This window comes from Lynx rufus, unplaced genomic scaffold (assembly GCF_022079265.1).
Source record: "Lynx rufus isolate CCGP_SWC_20201006 ecotype Redwood Valley unplaced genomic scaffold, mLynRuf1.p SCAF_18, whole genome shotgun sequence".
Lineage (NCBI taxonomy): Eukaryota > Metazoa > Chordata > Mammalia > Carnivora > Felidae > Lynx > Lynx rufus.
This window is the reverse complement of record NW_025814832.1, coordinates 2,183,175-2,206,800: the sequence shown is the minus strand read 5'-3', so window position 1 is coordinate 2,206,800 and position 23,626 is coordinate 2,183,175. Positions and strand designations below refer to the sequence as shown.

Sequence of the window (23,626 nt, the reverse complement as noted above, 5' to 3'; positions counted from 1 at the left end):
TTTTTTTTTTTTAATGTTTATTCATTTTTACGAGAGAGAGAGAGAGAGAGAGAGAGAGAGAGAGAGAACAAGGCGGGAAAGGGCAGAGAGAGAAGCAGACACCGAATCGGAAGCAGGCTCCAGGCTCTGAGTTGTCAGCACAGAGCCCGACGAGGGGCCGGAACTCACAAGCCATGAAATCACAACCTGAGCCAAAGTCGGACGCTTAAGTGACTGAGCCATCCAGGCACCCCAGTACTCAATTGTTTAATGTTCTTACCCTATAACCTAGCAATTCTGCTTGTAGGAATCTCTTCTACAGAAAAAACTTCCGTGAGTGCAAAAAGAAATATGGACAAAGTTGTACACCAAATCATTTATTGTATCAAAACAATTAGAAATGACCCAACTTCCCATGGGTAGGGGATGGTTTAAATAACCTGTGTTAGTTCCACATGATGGAATCCCATGCAGCCATTTTTTAATGAAAAGAGGTAGCTTTATAATTACTGACATCAGAAGATATCCAGAGTATATTTAAGTAAAAAACCAAATTCTACAACGATATGCGCACAGGAAAACCTCTAAAAGGAAGGATCTAAGCTGTCTGTAAGATTCTCTGAGCTCTGGGATGGAAGGGGGAGCTGCCGTTTCTGTCCTGACTGGGTAATTCAAGTATGTGAGAAAAGAATTCAGAACCAAAAGGCATTCAATGACAAGTAAGTCTAGCCCCTCCCCTGTCCCTCAGACTCCTCTGGGGAAAGGGGGAATCTCCTTTCTACTCTATACATATCTGTAATGTTAGTACTTTTTTTATTTTATTTTATTTTTTTTAATTTTTTTTTTAACGTTTATTTATTCTTGAGACAGAGAGAGACAGAGCATGAACGGGGGAGGGGCAGAGAGAGAGGGAGACACAGAATCGGAAGCAGGCTCCAGGCTCTGAGCCATCGACGCGGGGCTCGAACTCACAGACCGCGAGATCGTGACCCGGGCTGAAGTCGGACGCTCAACCGACTGAGCCACCCAGGCGCCCCCGTACTTTTTTTATTTTTAACAACATTGTTTTTTTATATTTTTTTTGTAAAAAAAAAAATTAAATCTAGGGAGAAAAGTAAAAAGAATGTTCACTATAGAACATTTACAAATTATACAGAAGTTTACGAAGGAAGAAAATAAATATCAGCCACTATCTCATCTCCCAGAAAAAAAATGCCACTTGATGCTGTTCCCCCGAATCTTTTTTATGCATATACCAAAAAAAAAAGTTGGCAAAACAATCACAAAACACACACAAAACGGAAGGATTCTAAACATGTATCGTGAAGGAAAAGGAAATGAAATTTATAAGAAGAAAACTTACTTTTTTATACTTAACAGTAAAGCATAAACAGTCTCCCATATTTCCCATATTAAATCTTCTTGCACAACATGATTTTTCATGGTTGTTTAGGAAAGTATCATAAGCAATCTTGCTTTAGCCAATCTTCTATCATTGAATATTTAGGTTGTTTCCCATTTCAGAAAAATGTTTTCCAAATGAAGAAAAGAATAGCCTTTGGGGGCAAACAGAGTCCAGGACAACAGAGAAAAAGTCCCCACGGTCATCTCTTTCCCCTTCCTGACCACACCCAATGGGGTCGCTGCCCAGGCCTTCGAGACCACTCCCAGAGCACTGCCAGGGCCCAGAGCCAACTGGCCTCCAACTCTGACGTTTCCCCACGAAAGGGCAGAGGCTCTGGTATGTCTTTCCTGGCCCTGGGATCTTTTTCCAGCAAAACACAATCTGAGCCAGGGGCAGTTCGTATGCCTACCCTCCATCCATAGTCTTCCTTCTCCCCCAATTCAAGGTTCTCAGGGTGCTGGTGGCCCAGAGATGGGTGCAACATTCTCATACTGGGGCTCCTCCTGCCCCTCCTCATCAGACAGCTTCTGGGGATCCTGTTCCTGGGGGCCACCCTCAGGGGCCAGCTCCTGGGCCCTCCCCAAGTTCTTGGTGCCATCGCCTAGTCCCCTGGCCACTTCCTCTGGTCCAGTTCCTGCAGACTCTAAGGCCCTAGTGAGCTCATGGTTCGGGGCTAAGTTGTGGCTCTGACTGGCAGTGCCGGAGGCCAGCCCGGGGCTGTCCTTATTTCGACTCAGGGCCCGGCGTGGCGGCTTGGGGATGGCACTCTTGACCTTGGGCTCTGCCTGGCCTTTCTGGAAGCTACCAAAACGACGGAGAACAGACCGGACAGGGCCCTCAGATACCTGGGGTGTCCCTGCCAGCATGTAGATCGTGGTCACGGAGCCTGAGCCCTCTGAGACACTGCCTTCAATGGCTTCCACACGCTCAGCCACTGTCCGGCCACCAAGTGGGAGCCGGCGGCGGCCAATGGCTGGATCCCTGGGGCTGGCAGCACCAGAAAGGGTCTCATCCGTTTCTGCTTTCTCCGGGCCCATGGACTCCTCAGCCTCCTGGCTTTCCGGACTCAGCAGGGCCCCACGGGAGAGCCTCTTGGGCTTTCGGAGAGGGCTGGAGAGCTCCCCTGAGCTTTGGCGACTCTGTGGTGCAAACTTGGTGCCTTCAGCAAAGGAGACTGATGGCCGCTTGGCCCGTGCTAGGCTGGAAGTGCGTGGGATAGGGAATGGTGTGGAGGCGTCCTCAGGGGGAGGGATGGGACCTCCAGCCAGGCTGGCCTCTGGAAACTCTCCGTGGGCCACAGTGGCCATCCCTGGCAGAGGAGACAGAAGAGCTTGGCCAAAACTGGGCTGGCCACCCCAATCCGTCCTGTTTACTCAGTTTAGCATCTTCTGGGGATCCTCATCAGTGGGGCAAGGAAGAGGGCGAGGGCACAGAGACAGGAGAAGAGCCTACTCCTTCTACACACTTTTCTCCCCACCCCTTCCCACTTTGAACTAATGCCACACTCTAACCAAGCTAACATTCTTTCAGTGCCACACAGTCATGTCCCTCTCACCTTGGACCTTCACGTGCACTGTTCCATCCTCCTGAAACACCGTTCCCATCCCTCCTCAACTTGCGCTTTGTTGACTCCTGACTCCTGAGTCTAGCAGGCTCAGTTCCAATATCACGAACACGGAGACATCTTCCCTGCCCCTAATCACCCCTGACATGGCTGGATTACGAGCCCCTACGTGTATGTCCCCCCATCAAAGCATGCATCACCCGGTCCTACACGTGTCTGATTCCTGCCCACCACACTAGAAGGTTGGTGAGGATGGGAATCCGTGTTGCTCTTTACTATGTCCCCCAGCCAGCAACAGTGACCTGCACTTGAATGGGCACCTGATACACGTTTGCTGAAGGAATAAAGAAGTAGTGGGCAGGGCTGCTCGGGGCCACGTGGGCTGTTGAGGGGTTGGTTACCTTCTTGGGGTGGCACGCAGTAGGCAGGGCCCTCGTCCTCCTCGCCAGACTCAGGATCAGAAGAGAAGGAGTCGTCCGAGGCCCAGCCGGCGGAGGGTGGCTCAATGAAGCTGTGATTGAAGGGGATCTCCGGGTCGTGGTGTGAGACTGCAGGGGGCTCTGGGTCAGGCACGGAGCTCCATGGAAGACCTTGTCCCGTCCCAGCCCCTGACCTGCAGCACCCATACTCACCTGTCACCCAGGGAAGCTTGTGGCTGCTGAGGGAACCACAGGGTAGCGCCGAGCCCAGGCTGGTCAGCGCCCCCCAGACCTGCATCTTCACCCTGGACACGGCAGCTTCATCTCTTGCTGGCCTGAGGGGAAAGGAGGGCAGTCAGTGCACAAGACCACTGGTTGGGGCAGCGTGGGGGCAGGAGAGAACGATGTGAGAGAGGCAGGCTGACACAGCGACTGTCTACCTCGGCGGTGCCCTTTGACGACAGAGTAAAACCCAAACCATTGAGCCTGGGATTTGGGCCTGTCAGAGAGGGCAGCATAGCTCAAATAGAACTGGGTAGCAACTCTGGTTCTGGCTTCCCCCTCTCCGGGCCTCAGTTTCCTCATCTGTAAAGTGGGGACAACTCCTAGCTCTGAGACTCTTTTTCAGGACCCAGTATACCTCCAGGCACCTGCTGAGGTTCCCCCAAATGCAGCTTTGTGTTATCATCTGGCTGAGTCCCCAGCTCAGCTATGTTTCTGGAAGTGGCACCACCTCCAGGAAGCCTGTCCTTGACCCCATCCCCAAGCTGCTTCATTGTTACCAACCCTCTGATGACCTTTGTCATTCCCGGCCTCCGGCCTCCGGGGCTATTGGGTCTGCTCATCTGAGAATCCCCCATAGCACAAAGGAGGACGTGCTCAAGGCTCAGTGCACGAAATAATAAGAGAGCACCAGACAGAGAATCCAGAACAACAGAGCAGGGGCTTTGTGCGTGCTGGTGACAGGCTGGGTCACCTTGGGCCTCCATGTCCTTCTCTGTGAATTGAGAACGCTAATCCTCCTGCCCCCACATTCCCTGCTTTAAACCTTGCTGCTGTGAGTCTCCAAGGGATTTTGTAAAGGAACAAAGCCCTGTGCAAGCAACATTCCCCTGCAGCAGGCCCCCGCAAGCCCAAATCCTTCCTATTATCTCCTTTTCTCAGGAAGCTACCATCTCTGCTAAACCACTGCTCAGACTTCTGAACTCTCCTTCGAGGGTGGTGGAGGGTGTTGAGGCCTCGTCTCTTCCCCTCCGTGCCCAGAGCTGCCCTGCTGCTTCTGCCTTCCCCGCATTCCCCCTCGGGTCCCTAAACCCTCGGCCTCCTGCTGCAGGTTTGAGATTTGCCATCCTGGTGCCCAGCGCCCATGGCACGCAGTCATGCAACTCGGACACTCGCAGGGAAGGCAGGCAGCCGACCTGGTGTCTCCAGGCCATGGCCACTGCCAACTACCTCATGCCCTCTAAGTGCGCGACAAGACCAGCCCTTCCCCGCCGCTGAAAGGAAACCAGATGCTACCTTGCTCCCACCCTGTGGCTTGAGCTGGGGGTGAGGAAGGGGTGAGCCGGCATTCACCTGTCCTTGGGGTCCAACCGGGCGGCCCAGCAGCAGCAGGCACAGAAGGCGATGCCCAGGAGCAGCAGCAGCAGAGGCACAAGGATGCCTGCGATGAGGGCGGCATCCTGACCGTGAGGCCCTGGGGAGAGCGGGGGATGGCCGAAAGTTCAGGGCTTTCCTGTCTTCCACACATCGCATCTCATCTCCAGCTCTGAGTTGCCTCCCCCACCCCGGAATTTTCCACCTGTGGGTCCCTCCCCTTCTTCTGAGAGAGACAGGCTCTGCTCAGCCTGGAGGCCCTCTTCCCAAGGCAGCCTCTCTGCTACCCTGTCCCCTCTTCACGGCCCATGTTCCACAAGCTCTTGCTCCCAACTGTCACGCCTGATACACATCCCGGTATCCAGACCTGCCTGCTCACGGATGCCAGCCCTGGATGTGTGCCTGGTGTCTCAGCAGGCAAGGGCCGTATCATATCTTCAGGGGTCTCCAGAGCATCCATACAGATTTCAGGTATAGGGAATGTCTCTGAAGTGAGCCCAGCCTCCCTGGCAAGTGATACGTCCCTGAAGCCATATAAAGGGCCCATTTTCCCTGGTCACTGCACCCCACACCCTCCTTTTCACCTTACCCAGCTGGCAGGCCCCAGAGACAGGGTGGCAGGATCCCCCCGGGCATTCACAGGGAATAGAGCAGTTGTTGCCATGGAAGCCAGATGGGCATGAAGTGTTGCAGCTATGGGGTGACAAGAGAAACAGGCTGAAGGCTTGGTGAGAAGGGATAGGGGTGGGCAGGGGACAGGGGAAGGTGGATTTCTGGGCACTGCTCCCCAACCCCTGTCATGCAGACTTCCCTGGAGGATGCCCAAGCAGACTCCTCCGACCTCTGAGGACATTCTAAGTACCCCTGGCCATGTCTGGGAGAATCCCCTAGCCCCTAAGCCCATCTTCCAGAGAGGCCACCCCACAAGCTGCCCCTTGGTCCCCAGCCCCCCAGGGTATACCCCAGAGTAGAGGGCAAGATCCACCCCTCATGATGCTCGTCCCTGGCCCATCCAACACTAATGTGAAATAAGCAAGATGCCAACGGCATCCAGAGAAACGTCCTCAGGGTCTGGAGGTCTGAGTCTGGCCCTGCCCCAAACTCTCTGGGCCTTGGTCCTCTCTTCTATGAGATGAGGTCTCTTCCATTTGATACTACATTCTGTCCTAGAGGCGGAAAACCTGACATTGGAGACATTGACCTTGATTATGTTTCACCACATGAAGGCCTCACGGGAACAACAATGGAGTTGGGAGTCCCACCCCTAAATAACTTCCCCAGCCTAGTTCCGGAGCCAGGTCTTTGAGATTAAGATTAGATCGCTCTGACCCTTCTTCAGAAGGTGCAGACCTCACAACAGGAGGACTACTTCTTCATTAAGAGCTTGCTGGGTGGGTATCCGGGAGGCAGCCAGGCCGAGAAGGGAAGTTTAGGACACAGATTGCACTGACGCCTGACCGAGGCCCGTGCCTCCCTGCCAGGGCCCCAGTTCTCACCTGGGTCCCCAGTAGCCAACGTCGCAGACACATTCCCCAGTCACAGCATCACAGGCCCCCTGAACACAGGTGGGGCAGGTAGAGGTGCAGCCTTCCCCAAAGGTGCCGAGCGGGCAGGGGTCTTCACATCTGAGGTGAGGCGAGACTCGGAAGAGGAGGGCAGGGCAGGTCTGGCAGGGCAGACCCCCCCCCCAAAAAGGTCCTACCCTTCTTCCCCCATGCTTCTGGACTCAGGGCCCCAACTGTCTATGCCTCAGCAATGAAGCTCAGGTGTTAACAGGGCCTTGAACCTGGGGCCAAATCCCATAGGTGACAAGATTACAGATCCCTGGAGGGGGAAGAGAGCAGGATACCTGAGCGGTGAGGGAGCTGGAAGAGAAGCCTGCCCGGGGCCTCATCAGCACCCCTCTCTCTTCCGTCAGTCTTGGCCAGGAGGCAGGCCCCCAGTGGGGGAGGGGCCAGCTATCCCAGGGCTGGAATGAGGACCCTGAAGGAGGGGGGCCCCCCACCCTGAGCAGGCTGGCCCCCTCACCTGGGCCCCAGCCACCCAGGGTCACAGCGCTGACAGTGCCCAGTGTCTGCCTGACAGGCCTCCCCAAGCCGGCAGTGGGGGCACTGCTTCCGGCAGCTCTCGCCAAAGGTGCCGGGTGGGCAGGGCTGGTGGCACTGGGTTCCATTCCAGCCCGGCTCGCAGGACTCACAGCTGCCTGTATCTGCAGAGCATGGCTCGTTCTGCTTGCAGTGGCCGCAGCTGCGAAGAGAAGGAGTCATGGGAGCACTGAGGAGCCCATGGATGGAATGCCCACCCAGGCCTCCAGGGACACTGGAGAGCATCCAGGACACTCAGGCAGGTCTCAGCCTCAGTTTCCCCATGTTGTACAACAAAAAGGCCGGACAGATGATCTCCGTAGGATTCCAGCCCTCTCCTTCCAACTTCCCATTCCAGGACCCATCCTTCCCAGGGTCCCAGGATTAGCCCAGGCAGAGCAGCCAAGATACCTTGGCCAACCTTCTCCCTCCTATCCTTTCTCCTCTCTTCCTCCTACCCACGCCATCTCTGAGGTCTGGTCTGAATGTGACTCTTCTATCTCGTAACATAAATTTCCATAAAAATTAAAACATGTCTGTTTTCATCACTATAATTTCAAGTTTATCATATGTTTGAAAAAAAATGCTGGGGCACCTGGGTGGCTCAGGGAGTTAAGTCTCGGACTCTCGATCTCGGCTCAGGTCATGATCTCACAGTTTGTGACCCATCGGGGTCTGGGCTGACAGTGCAGAGCCTGCTTGGGAGTCTCTCTCCCCTCTCTCTCTGCCCCTATTCCCCTCTCTCTCTCTCTCAAAATAAATAACTTAAAAAATATATTAAAAAATTCTTTCCCCGGTTTTTTGGAGATATAACTGACAGTATACAACTTAAAAAAATTTTTTTTAATGTTTATTTATCTTTGAGACAGAGAGAGACAGAACATGAACGGGGGAGGGTCAGAGAGAGGGAGACACAGAACCTGAAATAGGCTCCAGGCTCTGAGCTGTCAGTACAGAGCCCAACGCGGGGCTCGAACTCACGGACCGCGAGATCACGACCTGAGCCGAAGTCGGACGCTTAACCGACTGAGCCACCCAGGTGCCCCAACAGTATGCAACTTTAAAGTGTACAGCATAACGACTTGACTTACATATAGTGTGAAATGATTACCACAGTAGGTTTAGTTAATATCCCTCATCTCATATAGGTACAAAAAAGGGAAAACAATGGCTTTTTTCTTTGTGATGCAAACTCTTAGGATCTACTCTCTTAGCAACTTTTCCAACAAGGTTTACTTTATTCTAATTTCTTATTGATTCTTAACAGTTTCTTGACAAGGTTCCCCCAGATAATTACTTGGAGTCATATGCTTGGATCAGACTCATTTGTTCATAAAATCAACTTAGCAGACCAGCATCAAAAAAAGAAAAATAAAAACATTACAGTATATATACACATATGTGTGTATCTATACACACATATATGTATCTATACACACATATGTAATATATATTATATATATGAAGCAAAGATAAGTATATGTTGTTAAGCTTTTACCACAGAGGGGTGTGAATGAGATAGGGGGGATGTAACCCGCATTTCTTTTTGTTGTTGTTTTGCTCGTTTTATTTGTTTTTAAGTAAGCGCCATCCCCAGCGCCCAACATGGGGCTTGAACTCACAACCCCCAGATCAAGAGCCAAATGCTCTACCTACGAGCCGGCCAGGCACTCCTAAAACCCATTTCTTATTGTGGGTGGGGCGGCCAAAGTTTGAAAGCCACGAGGTCTAAAAGGGACCCTGCAATCATTTCGTCACGTGGTTCATCTTTTCTCTGCTTCTAAGTAGAGCTTGCTAGTACTCCTATTGTCCGTTTAACAGTAACCGGACGTAGGGTGGGCGAGGCCGGACCTAGGGGCATCGGGGGTCTTTTTCCCCCTTTCATCCCGTCCCTGTATGTTTTTGCCGAGGGCACCGCGCGACGCTCCCCCTGCGCCCCCGCCCCTGCCGGGCCCATCCCCTTTCTCTCCCTTTCCCTTCAGCTCCTTCGCCCGCCCTCCCCGCGCTCTGTCCGCACCCCCACCGCCGGCGGCCCGTCCCTCTGTCCGGCTGCTGCGTGAGCCCCGTCAGCACCCGCCTCCCCCCCAACCCCGCACGCCCGCCCCGCAGCCTAGCTGCAGCCCCGCGGCCCCCGCTCACCTGTCGCGGCAGTGCGGCCCGTAGCTGCCGGCGGGGCAGGGCAGCTCGCAGCGCGCGCCGCGGAAGCCGGGCGGGCAGGCGCACAGGCCGGAGACGGCGTTGCAGCGGCCGCGCACGCACTCGCACTCATACCGGCACTCGGGACCCCACCGGCCCGGCCGGCAGACGCAGCGGCCGGTCTCCTGCGCGCACGGCGAGCCGTGGCAGGCGCAGCGGAAGCTGCAGCGGCGGCCCCACCAGCCCGGCTCGCAGCGGCAGGAGCCGTTGGTTTGATCGCAGCGCGCCACCGCCGGGTTGCACTGGCACGGACGGCGGCAAGTGGGTGACCACCAGCCGGGCTCGCAGCGGCACGCGCCCGTCGCGGCGTCGCAACGCCCGTGGGGGCCGCAGTCGCACTGGAACTCGCAACGGCTGCCCCAGCGTTCCGCCTGGCAGTGGCACACGCCCGTGGCCGGCTCGCACTGGCCGTGTGGGTGGCAGGCGCAGGTCTCACGGCAATCTGGGCCCCAGTACTGACTCGGGCAGCCTGCAGGAGTCGGGTGGGGAACATAAAGGGGTCAGTGGGCTCAGGGCCAGGCGCGGATCTCCGCCCCGCGCGCCCTTCCACAAGGAAGAGAGGCGCCAGGCCCACCCTCCAAGAGCCGGAGACAGACCCTTGAACATCTGGCAGCCTAACCTCCTGGGGCACAGCTCACTTCCTGCCTCAGACTCACGAACTACATAGAAAGCCTTTGGAGTGGCCCAGACTCCCACTTCATACTCCAGAACACAAAGTTCCTGAGTGGGAAAGGTTTGCCCAGAGTCACACAGCAGTAGGATTTCATTCACGTCCCTTCCTCTCTCTCATGCCCATCCCCCCCTCCCTCCACCCCCACCCCACTAGAGATGACAGAGTGTCCCAGTGTCCACCCCTGCCTGGATACTGACCATGAGGGTCACAAGAGAAGCCACATTTCCCCCCTTGTGTCTCCTCTCAGCCCTGATTCCTGGTGGCTGCTCTCTGGCCATCCTGCCCACCAGGACAGGGCAGAGCCCTGCCAGATATCTCCTTCCACCTTCCACACATGTATAAAATGCACACGAGGGAGACGGAGAACGTGTCCATTTTGTGATCAACAGGGATAACCACCATCTTTTCTGAGAAGTTGTGGATGGTGAAGGGCCCAGAACTGAAAGTGTGGGTAGGGCTTTGTGGATATGGGTAAAAACCAGATGACTCAGGGCATCTTCCAGGAATGCGTCACTTCCTGACTCTGGGCCTCAATTTCCTCAGTGAGGCTTGGAGGGATTCTGGCTCTGCCGTTTTAAGATCACATTTCTACCCGCTTTGCCTCCCCGCTCCCCTCCCTGGTTCCGCCTGACAACTTCATCCTCCAGATGAAACTCAGGACTCACGGGAGTTGCACTGGGCCCCAAAGAATCCAGGTTTGCATCGACAGAGGCCTGGTTTCACGCACACTTCATCTTCCCGGCAAGCATCCAGCCCCTCACAGATGGCTGAAAAACACCCCACCCAGGTGGGAAGGACGGTGGCATGGCACCAACCAGGGGACACTCTGCCCCTCTCACTGGCTCCCAGCGCCCTGCCCCGTCAAGAGCCATTCCCTCAGGGCAGGGGGGGGGGTGGTGTCAGGATGGACTCAGAAGGGGAAATAGGAGGCCCCAGGAGGGGAGGCAGGAAGGGTCACTGGACTATGTTCTCCTTTCTTCTCAGGTGGGGATCCGTTCTGGCTACTCACGGATAGTGCATTCTTGGTCTTTCTGCCTCCAGCCTGGGCAGCACTGGAGCTCAGCAGAGGGGCTGTGGGGCAGAGAGGGGTCAGCCGGGGGACAGACAGACTGGCTCCGCAGGTGGATCACTGTCTCTGGCTGAGATGTGGGAGGCTGCCTCAGCCCCATCAGGCAGGCCTAGCCAAGAGTCACAGCCCCAGTGTCCCCAATTCCTTCCCTTTCCTTCCCTGGCCCTCCCACCTTCTGTCTTGACTACCCACCACCTTCTAGGCTGTCCCCAAGCCCCCCTCCCTTCAGCCCATGACCTCTTCCCTCATGTCCTCCTTCCCTGCAATGCCGCAATACCAGTTCAGGCACACCCCCCCCCCCCATCAGATTCCTACAAAGACCCACCTGCCGGCCGTGCAGACATGCCGCCCGTTGGGGTCCAGGTTGGACCCCTGGGTACCCTGTGTCCAGAGCAGCAACAGTGAGACCAGCAGCCTCAGCCCCATGGCGGCCAGTCCAGCGGGAGGGCTTGGGTTAGTCTGGCCCCCACGGCTCCCAACCCCCTCCCTGCTTCCTTCCAAGGCCTTTCCTGAGGAAACCAGTGCCGAGAGGCGGGCTGCCATGAGGCACCTCCCTGAGAGGGCGGGCGGGTGGGTGCTGGGAAGACCAGACGCCAGAGAAATGAAAAGGAAAGCCGAGGGCAAAGGCTGAGTCGGGGCTTTAAGGGGCTGGTCTCAGTGTGGAGGGGGCAGGAAGATGAAGCTGCAAATCCCAAGGTACTGGGGACAGGCGAGGGTGTGGGGTGCGAGTGGGAGCCACATCTTTCCATTAGGTCATGCTACCCAACTGAGGCCCTAGCTGGGAGACTTCCCCACCCACTAACAACCCACAAGACCCTGTGAGGAAACCTCAGCCTGCCTTTGGTCCTGGCAGAGTCAGGCGGGGGCAGACCAGTCACACACAGACATGAAGCAGTTTCTGGGTATCGTGGGCAGCGGCTTTATTACATTGGCTTAGGCCGTTCACATAGACCCTTGGGAGGTAGGTAACCCGCTCTCCATTTTACAAATGGGAAAACGGAGACTCAGGGGGGAAGCACTTTCATCTGACCCCGGAGGCTTGGCACAGAGATACAGGGAAGGAAGGTAGGCTGAGCTCTTCATCATCCCCTGGCTCAGGCCAGGATCGCGAAAGAGCCTGGGGAGGGCTGAGAAGGAGGGAGCCCTGTCCTCATTTGAGGCCACACATCTACCCATAGCCAGATTCCAAAGTCAGGTCTCTGGGGCAGCTGAGACAAAGATGTTCATCGAGTGCAGAGCACGGCTGGTCAGGAGTTGAGGACTGTGGGGCTGCCCACAGGCTCCAAGTGGGGTGGCTGTGGGGTCTCCTCTTCTCCCCCTAGCTTACTGGGGGCCATGCTGCTGGTCTGGGCTTCAGGGGCCTCTGTTTCACCCCGATAGGACAGGCCAAAGCTGGGGGGAGAATCAAGAGGCACGCTGAGCTTGGATGCCAGAGAGGTCAACGATATGGGCTGAGGGCAGGGGTTGGTGGGAAAAGGGATACAACAGGAAGAAAGGGCAGCATGAGGTATTGAGGGGGCAAAGGGGCCAGGGCCAATGTGGGGCGGCATGCTCAGAGCTCAGGGCAGCAAAACGAGTATCAGTGGAGCAGGAAAGGGGGAAAGAACAAAGGTGGGGCCCCTCCTTCACTCCCACAACCTTTCCCCTTCCTCTTCTCCCAACATACAAACTCTGTATTCGGGACTCAGTGGGTGGAGGGTGGGCTCCCTTATCACTGGAGAGTAGGAGCCATGAGCTGTCTTCATCGTCACTGAGGCAAAGAGGAGAGAGGAGATGTAGGGGTCATTAATCAAGGCCCTAGGGGACACCAGGAGTCCAGCTATGTTCAGGCCTCTGCACAGCGCCCAGGAATGGCCAAGGGAGGACAGAGTGACCCTGGGCCCCTCAAGGCTGGAGAGAAGGTGGTGCTGGGGAGATGAAGGACATCTTGAGGCTTTTACTTTACAGCCTGACGGCCGGCCCTGACATAGCTGGAACTACAGTCTGAAACTTCCGAGAACAAACAGATCCAGCCAAGACAGGAAACTGAAAAATTCATGTGGAGAAGCAGCATTACCAGGTTTCTTTGCCAGGAGGTACAGTGAGCACGGCATGTGGGTGCAGTGCAATCCAGAGAGAAGGGTGGCAGGCTAGGGTGTGCCCAGGCCAGAATGGAAGGCCCAACAGGACAGGCTGGACAGCAGGTCCAGGGGGTGACCAGGCCAGAGTGGTAGGTTCAGCAGAACAGACAGGACAGCAGGCTCAGGGGGTAACCAGGCCAGGTTAGCAGGTTTAAGCCGTAACTAGGTGACAGGCTCAGGCAGTAAGGAGGCTAAGGTGGTAAGCTCAAGGGGTGACTAGGCTGGGTTAGAGCATGACCAGGCTGGGACATCAGGCTCAACAGAAAGAGAAAGGGAGAGCTGGCTCAGTGGGAATGGAGGCAGGGACTTACCTGCTCTCTGCTTCCTCTGGAATCCCTAACATCTTGGCCTTGATCTTCTTCCGCTGCTTCTTGACAGCCACCTTCATGGCTTCAACCAGAAGCCCAGGGACCCGGTGGTCCGTGAGCAGCTCCCTGCAGAGGAGGGAGAGGGGCCGAGTAAGCAGTGGGAATGCCAACAGTAGGTCTCATCCCAAGTACCTGTGCATGTTGTCCCCCCCTTTTTAAAACACTCCGCCTTGCTAACACCCCTCAGACCTTAGCTTAGTTGTTGCCCTTTCCTAGGAGTACTTCTTTGACCACTGCTGTGACTCTTTGTACCACCTCCTCCCTCATTTGGAAGAAGTTCCTGGAGGGCAGGTGCTGTGTCCTCCCAGTGTCCCACACAGTGCCTGGCACATGTCACTGTGGATATATCAGTGAGCCAAAAAATGAAGCTGGTGACTTGAGATCTGGGAACGGGTGTGAGTGGAGCGCCCCCATCCCCAGCTTCCCAGCCCCTGCCCACCGCCCTCACCTCTGGAAGTAGGCCAACTCCTCCTTCAGCAGGAACACGTTGGCTTTGAGTTCATTCCTCTCCTGAAGGATCTGCTCAAGTTCCTCTCGACTGAAGCTGCACTGTCCTACCTTGGAGGGGCGCCCTGGCTGAAGGACGGGTTTGGTCGATGGGGGTGCCTCTGCTGGCGTTCCCCTGCCCCCCCCCCCCGGGGCCATCCCAGGAATGCTAGAGCAAGTGACTGGCAGGGAGACTTGGGAGGCAAGGGCGCTGCAACAGATGACAGACCAGTGCTCTGGCTGAGAGTGAGAGCAGAGGCCGGCTGCGGGGGGGCGCACACTTGTATGCCACCTTCCAATTTTCCGGTGGACCTGCTAACGCCGCACAGCAAACCTTTCCCGAGTGCCCACCAAGTACCAGACCTGCGAAAACTACGACGGGCACTCACCGGGTCCTCAGGGGTCCCTGGGGCCCCCGCCTCAGCGGTTGCCCGCTCGGGCTCCTGCCTCTGCTCGTACCCGGCCCCCCTGGCCTGGTCCTGCGCCGGCTCCTGAGCCAGCTCCACTGCCCCCTGGCGCTGTAGCTCCCGCTCGCTCTCGCGGTCCCTCGCGGCACGCAGCTGGGTTTGCACCGCTGCCAGTTTGTGCCGCAGCTCTGAATTCACCAGCAGGAGGCGCTGCAGCTGCTCCTGCAGCTGGGGGCGGGGCAAAAGAGAAGGTAGGCGGGGTGTCGGTGGGTGAGGTGGAGAGCCCCGCCCCTCGCCCCTCGCCCCTCGCCCCTCGCCCCGCCCCGCCCCGCCCTCACCGCCTCCGTCTCCTGGCTGCGCTGCAGCAGGTCGCGGTTGTGCGCCCGGAGCTCGTCTCGCTGGCGGTCGGTCACCTCCTTGAGCTGCCGCAGAAGAGCGCGCTCCTCTGAGGAAGGGGCGAACTTAGCAGCGGCTTGGGGTGGGGGCCCTGAGCCGGCCCACCCCACACCCTGGTCGTGCCCGCACTCACCGTGTGGCCCAGAGTGCAGCTGTCTGCGGAGGTGCTCGTTCTCCTCGCGCAGCCGCCGCAGCTCTAGTTCGGCCTGCTGCGCTGACACCTGCAGCTGGGGAGTCCAGGCGGTGAGGGCTACGCTCCCACCAGCCCTGCGGGTGGCGAGGGGAGGGGGCGGTGACTCACTGAGTCCGGGTCGGGCCCCACGGCAGCCTTTTCCAGGAGCTCCAGCGCCCGAACCACGAGCGGCACTAGCCTGGCCGCCGCCTCCGGCCCGAAGCGGCGCGCCAGCTCCTTCAGCTCCGTGCCCAGGGCCCCTGCTAGATGGTACACGAGCTCCGCGGCCGTCCCTGACCCGGCGGCCACTCGAGGCCCGCAGCCAGGCACCCCGGGTATCGTCCCCCTGGGCTCCATGGTTCCACGAGGCCAAGGGCTGCGACACCCCCCTCCAACCCTAACTAGGGCAGGAAAAAGCCAAACAGTTTCGGCCCAGGAAGCAGTTTAGGGCAGTAGAGGGCGGGGAAGAGGCGACAGAGGAGGAGCGATTAAGGGAAAAGGCGTGGGGAAGGAGGTAGTGCACTGGGTCCCCTGGGCCCTGTCCTGTTCGGATCCCCCAAGGTCACAGGAAGCAGGACTGCCTGCTTCCAGCCAGGCGTCCCAGGGCTAAGGCTCAGGGCTCTAAGTGGTCACTTTCGTCAATCCCTCCCCACAGCCTCCAGTCCAGGCTCCACCCCAGTGTCTGGTGTCATGAGGCTCCACTTGGCAGCCAAGCACTACAGGCAAGAGGTGAGAGGTAGGAGGGTTGTCCCTGGTCTCAGAGACAGTCATCTGTGAAGCCACGTGCCTATTTCCCCAACCAGGAGTGACACAAAGCTTAAGGGGCTAGGCTGGGCACCACAGTTGGGAGGGGCAAATCCACAAGCTTCCAGACTCAGAAAATGGCAGCAACTGTTCCAAAGGATGTTGAATAGGAGTGATTTGGTTTGCAGAGAGAGAGAGAGAGAACGAATACGAGTGCACACACATGCAAGAACAGGGATAGGCAGAAAGAGAAAAAGACAGAGAATCTTAAGCAGGTCCAGACCCAGAGCAGAGAGCTTGATCTCACAGCTATGAGATCATGACCTGAGCCAAAATCAAGAGTCGGGACACTTAACTGACTGAGCCACCCAGGTGCCCCGGTTTGCAAATATTTTGAAGGGATGTTGACAAATGTGGTCAAGCAGTAAGGGTGTGAAAGCCCAACCCCACCTCAGTTCCCGGAATCTAAGGGATACTTACTTAGTCCCACAGCCCATGAAAAGGAGGCTCATACCCCTTTAAGGTTGAGGCCAGCATGTTGCTATGAACAAGTCCAGCCTCCCTACATCCAGAATTTGAGCTCAGGAGGAAAACAACAACAACAACTCAAAAACTCCTATTTATACAAAATTTATTATTACACTTTACTCAGGACTACAAGCCACCAGAGATCAATAACACAAGAAGCACAAAGACAGGAAAATGGGGCCAAGCTGCTGAATGTCACCAGCTTGTCTTTGGGGGTAAAAGACTCCAGCCTGTGGAGCGTCTGAAGCAGGGGGAGGTGAGGATACAACTAGGCATAGAGGTCCTCTCGATCCGCGGAGTAGACCTCGCCCTCTTGCAGGAGAGCGAAGTTGAGGAAGTGGGAAGGTCTGTGCACCTCGTGGTAGAACTCTTTGGGGTTTGCCAGCTGCAACTCATACTTCATGTTGGGATCATGCCGCACACCTTGGGGTAGAAGGAATGGTCTGGTGTTAACAAGGTGCACCTGCCTCACCCAGCCTGGACCCTGGCCATCTCCAAACCAGAGTCAAGCCCCAAGTGCTAAGGGGGATGGCCTACCCCAGCCCCACTTCCCCACGCTGAACTTACCCATAAAGTTGTAGTTCCATGAGGACTGGGCAGGGACCATAAAAAAGCCAAGGAAGCGGTCTGACAGCAGCATCTGGACCCTTTCATAATGCGAGGGTAGATAGCCCTTGGGATTGTTGCCCTTGTCTGTGTTCTGGCGACCCCATTCATAGCCACTGGGGGTCAGCTTATAGGCTGTCAGTGTGCAGGAGCCTGGTGTGAAGCTGACAGAGCGATGAAGACAGAGTCAGAGCTCAGGCCACCGTTCTAGGCCCTGTGCTGCAATGCCTGCCGCACCCCATTTCCTCCCAAAGGGGCCCAAGTCTACCTGCAGGTGATGATAATGGTCTTCTCACCATCCCAAGATGGGTTGTCAGCCATGATCTTAGCATGGGTGGTGACATCCTGGGGTGACAGCTGGGGGGACTCATTGGGCTGAGTGTGGATCCATCCTAAGGGTTCCATTTCCTATAGGCAAAGAGAGGTGAAAAGTTATCTGGAGCCCCATCTGCAGACGGGAATCACCCCATGAGAACAACACGGCTGCCTTCCTTCCACCACTCTCACAGAAGAAAGCTCCCATTCTCCCACACCCCCACTGACCTTGAGGTACTCATGCTGGGGCAGCTGGCCAGGAAGATGCACGGTTTGGTGAGTGCCCCACTGCGGTACCATCACGATGCAGCGGATCTCCTTCACCTGGGGGTTATCCGGTGGGCTGACCCCATACAGGTATCCTGCAATCTGGAAACAAAGGGGTCAAGAACCAAAACGATTCTTAGCACCATTCCAGACTCTGGGCTGTCAGCCCTGTGTTTCATTCCCTTCCCCAAGAACAAAGGAGAGCTTCTCAAAACGTGGTCAGAATCTCTTGCGTCAGAGTAGCCTGGGGTGCTTGTTCGAAATGTTAAACATGGCCCTCATCTCGGACTTATCACATCAGAATCTCAAGTGGGGTCCAAGAATCTGCATTGCTCACACACTCCCCAATCGATTAAACAGTATCCATAAATAAATGAGCACACCAACACACAGCTCATGAATTTTCACAAGATGAATACATCTTTAAGTCCACCACTAGGTGGTATTTTGAATCTTACCCGGCCATCGACAAAGAGGACCTGTGTCCTATAAACCCACCCGCAATCTTCTATTAACAATCTTCTCAAATTCACCAACCTGAGGCCACAAATTGGGTATTGTATACAATATGAATTACCTGATTACTAGTAAGGCTAAACATCTTTTCAAGGTAGTTTGTTTATTTTTGAGAGAGAAACGGAGTGTGAGCATAAGCAGGGAAGAGGCAGAGAGAAAGGGAGAGAGAGAGAAAATCCCAAGCAGGCTCCGCACTGTCAGTACAGAGCCCGACATGGGGCTCAAAATCACAAACTGTGAGATCATGACCTGAGCTGAAATCAAGACTGAGCCACCCAGGCACCCCCCTAATCAACTTTTCATATGACATTTGCCATTTGTAGTTCCATTTCTGAACTACCTTCATATTCTTTGCCTATTCTTCTAGTTATTTTTTTATTTTATTAATTTTTATTTTAGAGAGAGAAGCTCCGTACTGAGTGTGGAGCCCCATGCAGGGCTCAATCTCACAACCCTGGGATCATGACCTGAGCTGTAATCAAGAGTTGGATGCTCAACTGACTGAGCCACCCATGCGCCCCTACAATTACTTTTAAAAATCAACTTCCCTGTTCTAGATTCTAATCCACCTTATTTTAGAATTATGCAAAATTTTCTTCCTGTTTTTAGTGTGTCTTTTGCAGCACCCTTTGTCACACACAAGTTATTGATTTTGATTAGGTTTTGTGTCCTTTTTAAAAAATTTTTAATGTTTGGTTTTGAGACAGACAGTGAGCAGGGGAGGGATAGAGATAGAGGGAGACACAGAAGCCGAAGCAGGCTCCAGGCTCCAAGCTGTCAGCACAGAGCCTGATACAGCGCTTGAACCCATGAACCTTGAGATCATGACCTGAGCCAAAGTTAGATGCTCAACCGACTTGAGCCACCCAGGTGCCCCATGGTTTTGTATCTTAAGAAGGCTATCTTGGGGCTGCCTGGGTGGCTCAGTTGGTTAAGCGTCTGACTCTTAGTTTTAGCTCAGGTCATGATCTTATGGTTTCTTGAGTTCGAGCCCCACGTTGGGCTCTGGGCTGTGGGCTTGGGATCCTTTCTCTCTCTGCCCCTCCCCAATTCAGGCTGTCTTTGTCTCTCTCAAAATAAATAAATAAACTTTAAAAAAAAAAAAAGGCGATCTCAGCATTACAATAATAGATATTTTCTTCTAATACTCTACAGCTTAGTATTTTATATTCAGGTCTTTACTCCACCTGCATTTTTTAAGTGCTGTGAGGCAGGGTTCTGACTGTTCCAGTGCCACAAAGCATCCTTAATCCTACAGATCTGATACACATTTATTATGTACACAGGAATCCCTTTCTGACTATATGCTATCCTCTTCCAAAAACTTTTGGAACTCTTAACTGCCATAGCTTTATAACATTTTAATATTTGGTGGGAGCCAAAACCCTCCTTGCTGTTTCGGCCACTCTTATGTACCTTGCGTTCCAGGCAGTCTCAGGTGAGTTTTAGGCATGTAAAATGCCAGGCACACACTACGGCTTAGTTGAGCACACTTACTCACTTGGGCCCGCAGGTCAGATATGCAGATGAACTTCTTAAGCACGTTCTTGGGAAGGATATAGGTATAACCAGTCTCCTTGATGTCATCAGATGAAACATAGATATGATTGGTCCTCAGGTGAAGGTTGGCAGCAGAGATGGCCCTACAAATGGTGAGGAATGTAAGCATTTCTCAGGCCGAGCACCACAGGCAGCATCAGTAGGCTTTGCCATCCCTACCTCTTCCCCTTACAGTACCTAACCCGCCATTCAGTCTTAGAGGAGAAAGTCTGCGTCTCATAGTTGCTGGTGGTAGAAGTAATGATCTCATCACCATGCTTGTTGACAGTACGAGTCTGTGTTGCTGTCAGCTGTGACTGTTCCTTGGTCTGCTTCTCGATCTCTGCTATCTGCTGCCGCTGCTGTGATGGTGCCGAGATCTCCATACCCAGGATGATGTCTCGAATTTCCGATTGTGTCAGTGATGCCACGTTCACACTGCGGGGACAGCATGGGTCACACCACAAGATCCCTTCCCTTGGTCAACTATGCCTCAATGGCAAGAGTGTAACTTGGTAGGACAAGGGACTCCATACCCTTACCCCAGACGATCCTCAAGTGTATAGTAGAGATGCCCCAATACCGGTTAAGATTTATCACAGCCCAGGATGGCCCTGAGCATGTACACCCTTTCAGCAACACTCAAACCTGCTCAGTAGCCATTCCTCCCTCTTTTCCTTGACAAGAAGTGCCCTGGTTTATAGAACAATTCTCAAAAACAGAAACCCTTAGAACACGTTCTCAATCATTGCTGGTACTGTCAGTCACCTCAGTCATCCTGGGGGGGGGGTACCTGGACATCTATGGACATTTTTCTTCTTGGTTGCCAAAATGACAGGAAGAGGGAAGGAAGGGGTGTGTGTGCTGTTAGCAGTGGTACCTGGGGATGTGGATGTTAAAACTGCCTGTAACATGAACGGTAAAGAAATGCCCTGCTCAAAATGGCAACATGAAACAATGCCCAAGAATCAGACGGAAACCCTGAAACACTGACATTTTCTACATTATCTGAAGACACTATCTTTTTTCTGTAGGCATCTCCAGGACAATTCCTTGAGAAATTTCTGAGCCTTAAATGTTTCAAAAAACCCAGAAACCACATACCAAACCATTCATTTCACCCTTTTAGGATGTCTCCCAACCACCAGCGCTCACTTGTTTTTCTTGCCGTAGTCGGCCAAGATCAGATCTTTGAGCTGCACTTCCACCTTGATCCACTCCTCGTCAGTCAGAGTGGGCCAGATATGGTGTGGCTCTGTAATGGTCGTCTTGTCTGGCTTCAGGATCACCTTCGCCCGGTCATTGTTCACGTGCAGGGCACGCAGAATCAAGATGAGGCGGGAGAAAGCCTGAGAAGAGGTATGGCAACAAAGGGCGGGGGGGTCAGACACTGAGGTCCTCCCCGTTTCCTCGATTCTGTTCTTTCAGGGAACCCAGAAATTGATTTCAAACTCTAAGGTAGAGCCTCCACCGCTCTCCCAGTCAACTTTTTATGCAGAGCACAGAATTGCTGTCTCATCCACAGGCTGAAGATGTGAAAATGGCCCCATAGGGGACCTGGGGAAAACTTAAGGAAGGCATAGGATTGTCTTATGACCCCAAACCCACTCCTCTTAGAGTGACCTTCTTTGTTAGGTAGTTTCATACCGTATAAGATGAGATAGTCTTGAGCCAGTCATCATAGAGATTAAAAAGAACCATCTGGGGTTCAGTGGCTTTAAGGATGAGGTCCCCAAACTTTTCCACCTTGAGACAAGCCTGGAAAGGGAGCTGGAGCTCCGATCCTTTGATCACAATATTGGGGAAGTCCAGCAAGTGCACCTGAGACAAGATCAAGTCCAAGATTAGAAATAGCCTATACGTCTCAGCCCTCCTTTCTTCTACCTCATCCACCTCTCACCTCCAATGGGTCCAGCATGCCCTTCCTAGTGACAATGATCTGCTTGGGCTGCTCCTCCACAGGCAGAGATCGGATCAGGGCAGCCACCTCCTCAGCCGTCTTCCACTTAGCCAGCTGAAAAGGAAGAGGGGAGGAAATGGAAATTGAGTGTCTATCACCACAGGTCAACTAGAACAAAACAGCCTAGGTCTTGAGATAATCAACCTATCTTTCTGTTGCACACCGCTACTGAATGTTAGGTACTTTGGAGGTGCAAAAGAAGTGTCAGATGGCTTTGCCCAAAAGGGTTTTTCAACCTAGCTGGCCAGACAAAACTCACACAAGATATACCACAAGCCGGTATTTGATTATATAATACCAAGTGTCTGGGACAAAATAAATTAAGGCTAAAACTGATAAAAAGCTATACAAAGAAACAGGTCTTAAGGGATAAGGAAGACTTGATTAACAGAGTAAAGAGGAGAGATCATTCTAGAAAGAAAGATACATGAGCAAAGCCACAGAAGTGGAAATGGATGTCAGAGTTTGGGGATACTAGGAGGAAGTAGGTTTTATTTATTTTTTTATTTTCATTTAAAAAAAATTTTTTTTTAATGTTTTATTTATCTTTGAGACAGAGAGAGACAGAGCATGAGCAGGGGAGGGGCAGAGAGAGAGGGAGACACAGAATCGGAAACAGGCTGTCAGCACAGAGCCCGACGCGGGGCTTGAACTCACAGACCGCGAGATCATGACCTGAGCCGAAGTCGGCCGCTCAACCGACTGAGCCACCCAGGTGCCCCAGGAAGCAGGTTTTAAAGGAAGAGAAACCATGGGTGGACAGGTGGTAGCTCAGCCAAATTATCAAGTGTCTAGGAAGCCAGAAAAGAGTTAATTCAGCAAAAAAAGAGTTAGATAGATAGAGGTAGAGATTTGGCAAAAATGAGGTCTTAAGCATACTTGGTTCCCTTTAGAAAGATGATTCTTGGTAGTCTCATTCAAGGTAGGTTAGAGATGGGAGATGCAAGAAACACAGAGACCAACTGGTAGGTAATGAAGGACCTCACATACTGCTGGGCCCCCTGTAGAGTACTCCCCAAGTTAAGTAATTTGGAGCAAAGGTTCAAATGAGACATAATCTCTCACAGAGAGAAACAGGAGGATGTGCCCTGGCTCCCTGCTCCCCAAAGAAAAAGGGGCAGCAAGGTTCCACAGCCTCTCTACCCTTTAACCAGCTCACCTGCCCCAGACGCTTCTGTCCAGCCCACACAGATGTGTGGATTATCTTGAGGAACAGCTGCCCTGTGCGTGGATTGAAGATGAAGATGGCCCCATTGATAGGTTTGGTTGTCAAATTCCCTTCAAAGGTCTAAAGAATGATATCATCAGTTAGTGCGGCCTAGACACATCCACCCTACCTTCCCATATGCACACATTTGCCTCATCACCCTCTCACAGGCATATACAGTCCCACACCCCTAGGTTGTTTCTAATTCTCACCTTGTGAATAGTCACTCTGTAGACATTAGTGTCATCCACAAACCAGATAATTTGGTTGGAGAAGAGCTCACCATAGTTCTGAGAGGACAGATAGGGCTCAGTGGGCTCAGATGAATAGAGCTGCAGCCCCTTGCGGATCCGTTCACGTAACACATACAAGGCAGGGTTTGCCTTCATGATCTTGGCCATGGCCTGCTGTATGAGAGGCTTGCTGCCTGGGAACCAGTTTCCATAGGCACTATGAGAATAGAAGAGTCAAGAAGAGTGAAGACCAGGCTGACAAGTGTCTGCCCATGTACACAGAGGCAAGAAGAAAAGGTCAATGACCCAGAAGAAAAAAGGGCCACACAGGCAAACTAAAAAAACGTGTACATTAAAGTATGGGGCCGACTGGGGTGCCTGGCTGGTGCAGTCAGTAGAACATGTGACTCTTGATCTCAGAGTTGTTGAGTTTGAGCTCCAGACTGGCCACAGAGTTTACTTAAATAAATAAAATTTAAAAATAAAGTATGGGGCTGACATTACATACATGCTTCTGAACACCAACTTACCTATGCAGGTTATAGGCCAGGTCAATGGCAATGAGCACACCAGTGGGTGAAGGATAGATACTCATGTTGTCTGTGGTGTAGTCCAGGAACTTGGCCCGGGCATAGCGTTCAATGTCGTGGGAGTCATAGTCCCCCCAGCGCAACTGGATATCAATCCAATACTTCTGAGTGGTGGTACTGTCCATCACATCCCTGAGGGTGGAAAGAGGTTAGGAATCCAGGCGTCAGGAAGCCATTGACACAACCA

The 23,626-nt window shown here is 53.7% G+C and overlaps 3 protein-coding genes across 5 annotated transcripts in view; all 3 read right to left on the bottom strand.

Moving 5' to 3' along the window:
- Positions 1-1,040: 1,040 nt before the first annotated feature.
- On the bottom strand, positions 1,041-11,808 carry SCARF1 (scavenger receptor class F member 1). 2 transcript variants are annotated; one of them, XM_047081137.1, is made up of 11 exons: positions 11,311-11,808; positions 10,926-10,987; positions 10,582-10,683; positions 9,187-9,712; positions 6,992-7,210; positions 6,460-6,588; positions 5,553-5,656; positions 4,943-5,063; positions 3,581-3,702; positions 3,350-3,496; positions 1,041-2,693 (listed from the first exon to the last, which is right to left on the bottom strand). In XM_047081137.1, the coding sequence occupies exons 1-11, from the start codon at positions 11,526-11,528 to the stop codon at positions 1,834-1,836; spliced, it is 2,610 nt and encodes an 869-aa protein (XP_046937093.1). In that variant the 5' UTR covers positions 11,529-11,808; the 3' UTR covers positions 1,041-1,833. The 2 variants fall into 2 exon arrangements, with proteins under 2 accessions (XP_046937093.1, XP_046937095.1); XM_047081139.1 differs by having other exon boundaries at positions 2,496-2,693; positions 3,350-3,459.
- Positions 11,809-11,880: 72 nt separating this feature from the next.
- Positions 11,881-15,621, bottom strand: RILP (Rab interacting lysosomal protein). 2 transcript variants are annotated; one of them, XM_047081136.1, is made up of 9 exons: positions 15,064-15,621; positions 14,896-14,989; positions 14,705-14,811; positions 14,349-14,594; positions 13,922-14,049; positions 13,417-13,539; positions 12,652-12,735; positions 12,291-12,377; positions 11,881-12,259 (listed from the first exon to the last, which is right to left on the bottom strand). In XM_047081136.1, exons 1-9 carry the CDS (start codon positions 15,289-15,291, stop codon positions 12,154-12,156), a joined length of 1,203 nt encoding a protein of 400 aa, XP_046937092.1. In that variant the 5' UTR covers positions 15,292-15,621; the 3' UTR covers positions 11,881-12,153. The 2 variants fall into 2 exon arrangements, with proteins under 2 accessions (XP_046937092.1, XP_046937091.1); XM_047081135.1 differs by lacking the exon at positions 12,652-12,735 and having other exon boundaries at positions 11,881-12,377.
- Positions 15,622-16,292: 671 nt separating this feature from the next.
- The window catches only part of PRPF8 (pre-mRNA processing factor 8), a 32,807-nt gene continuing 25,473 nt past the window's right edge, over positions 16,293-23,626 (bottom strand). The window contains exons 32-43 of the mRNA XM_047080624.1: positions 23,380-23,571; positions 22,829-23,066; positions 22,569-22,697; positions 21,350-21,463; positions 21,097-21,270; positions 20,605-20,798; positions 19,648-19,887; positions 19,412-19,553; positions 17,356-17,496; positions 17,081-17,220; positions 16,774-16,976; positions 16,293-16,629 (exon numbers count right to left, since the gene is read on the bottom strand). Coding sequence (XP_046936580.1) covers positions 16,475-16,629; positions 16,774-16,976; positions 17,081-17,220; positions 17,356-17,496; positions 19,412-19,553; positions 19,648-19,887; positions 20,605-20,798; positions 21,097-21,270; positions 21,350-21,463; positions 22,569-22,697; positions 22,829-23,066; positions 23,380-23,571 — 2,062 coding nt within the window. The 3' untranslated portion in view covers positions 16,293-16,474. The remainder of the gene's footprint in view (positions 16,630-16,773; positions 16,977-17,080; positions 17,221-17,355; positions 17,497-19,411; positions 19,554-19,647; positions 19,888-20,604; positions 20,799-21,096; positions 21,271-21,349; positions 21,464-22,568; positions 22,698-22,828; positions 23,067-23,379; positions 23,572-23,626) is intronic.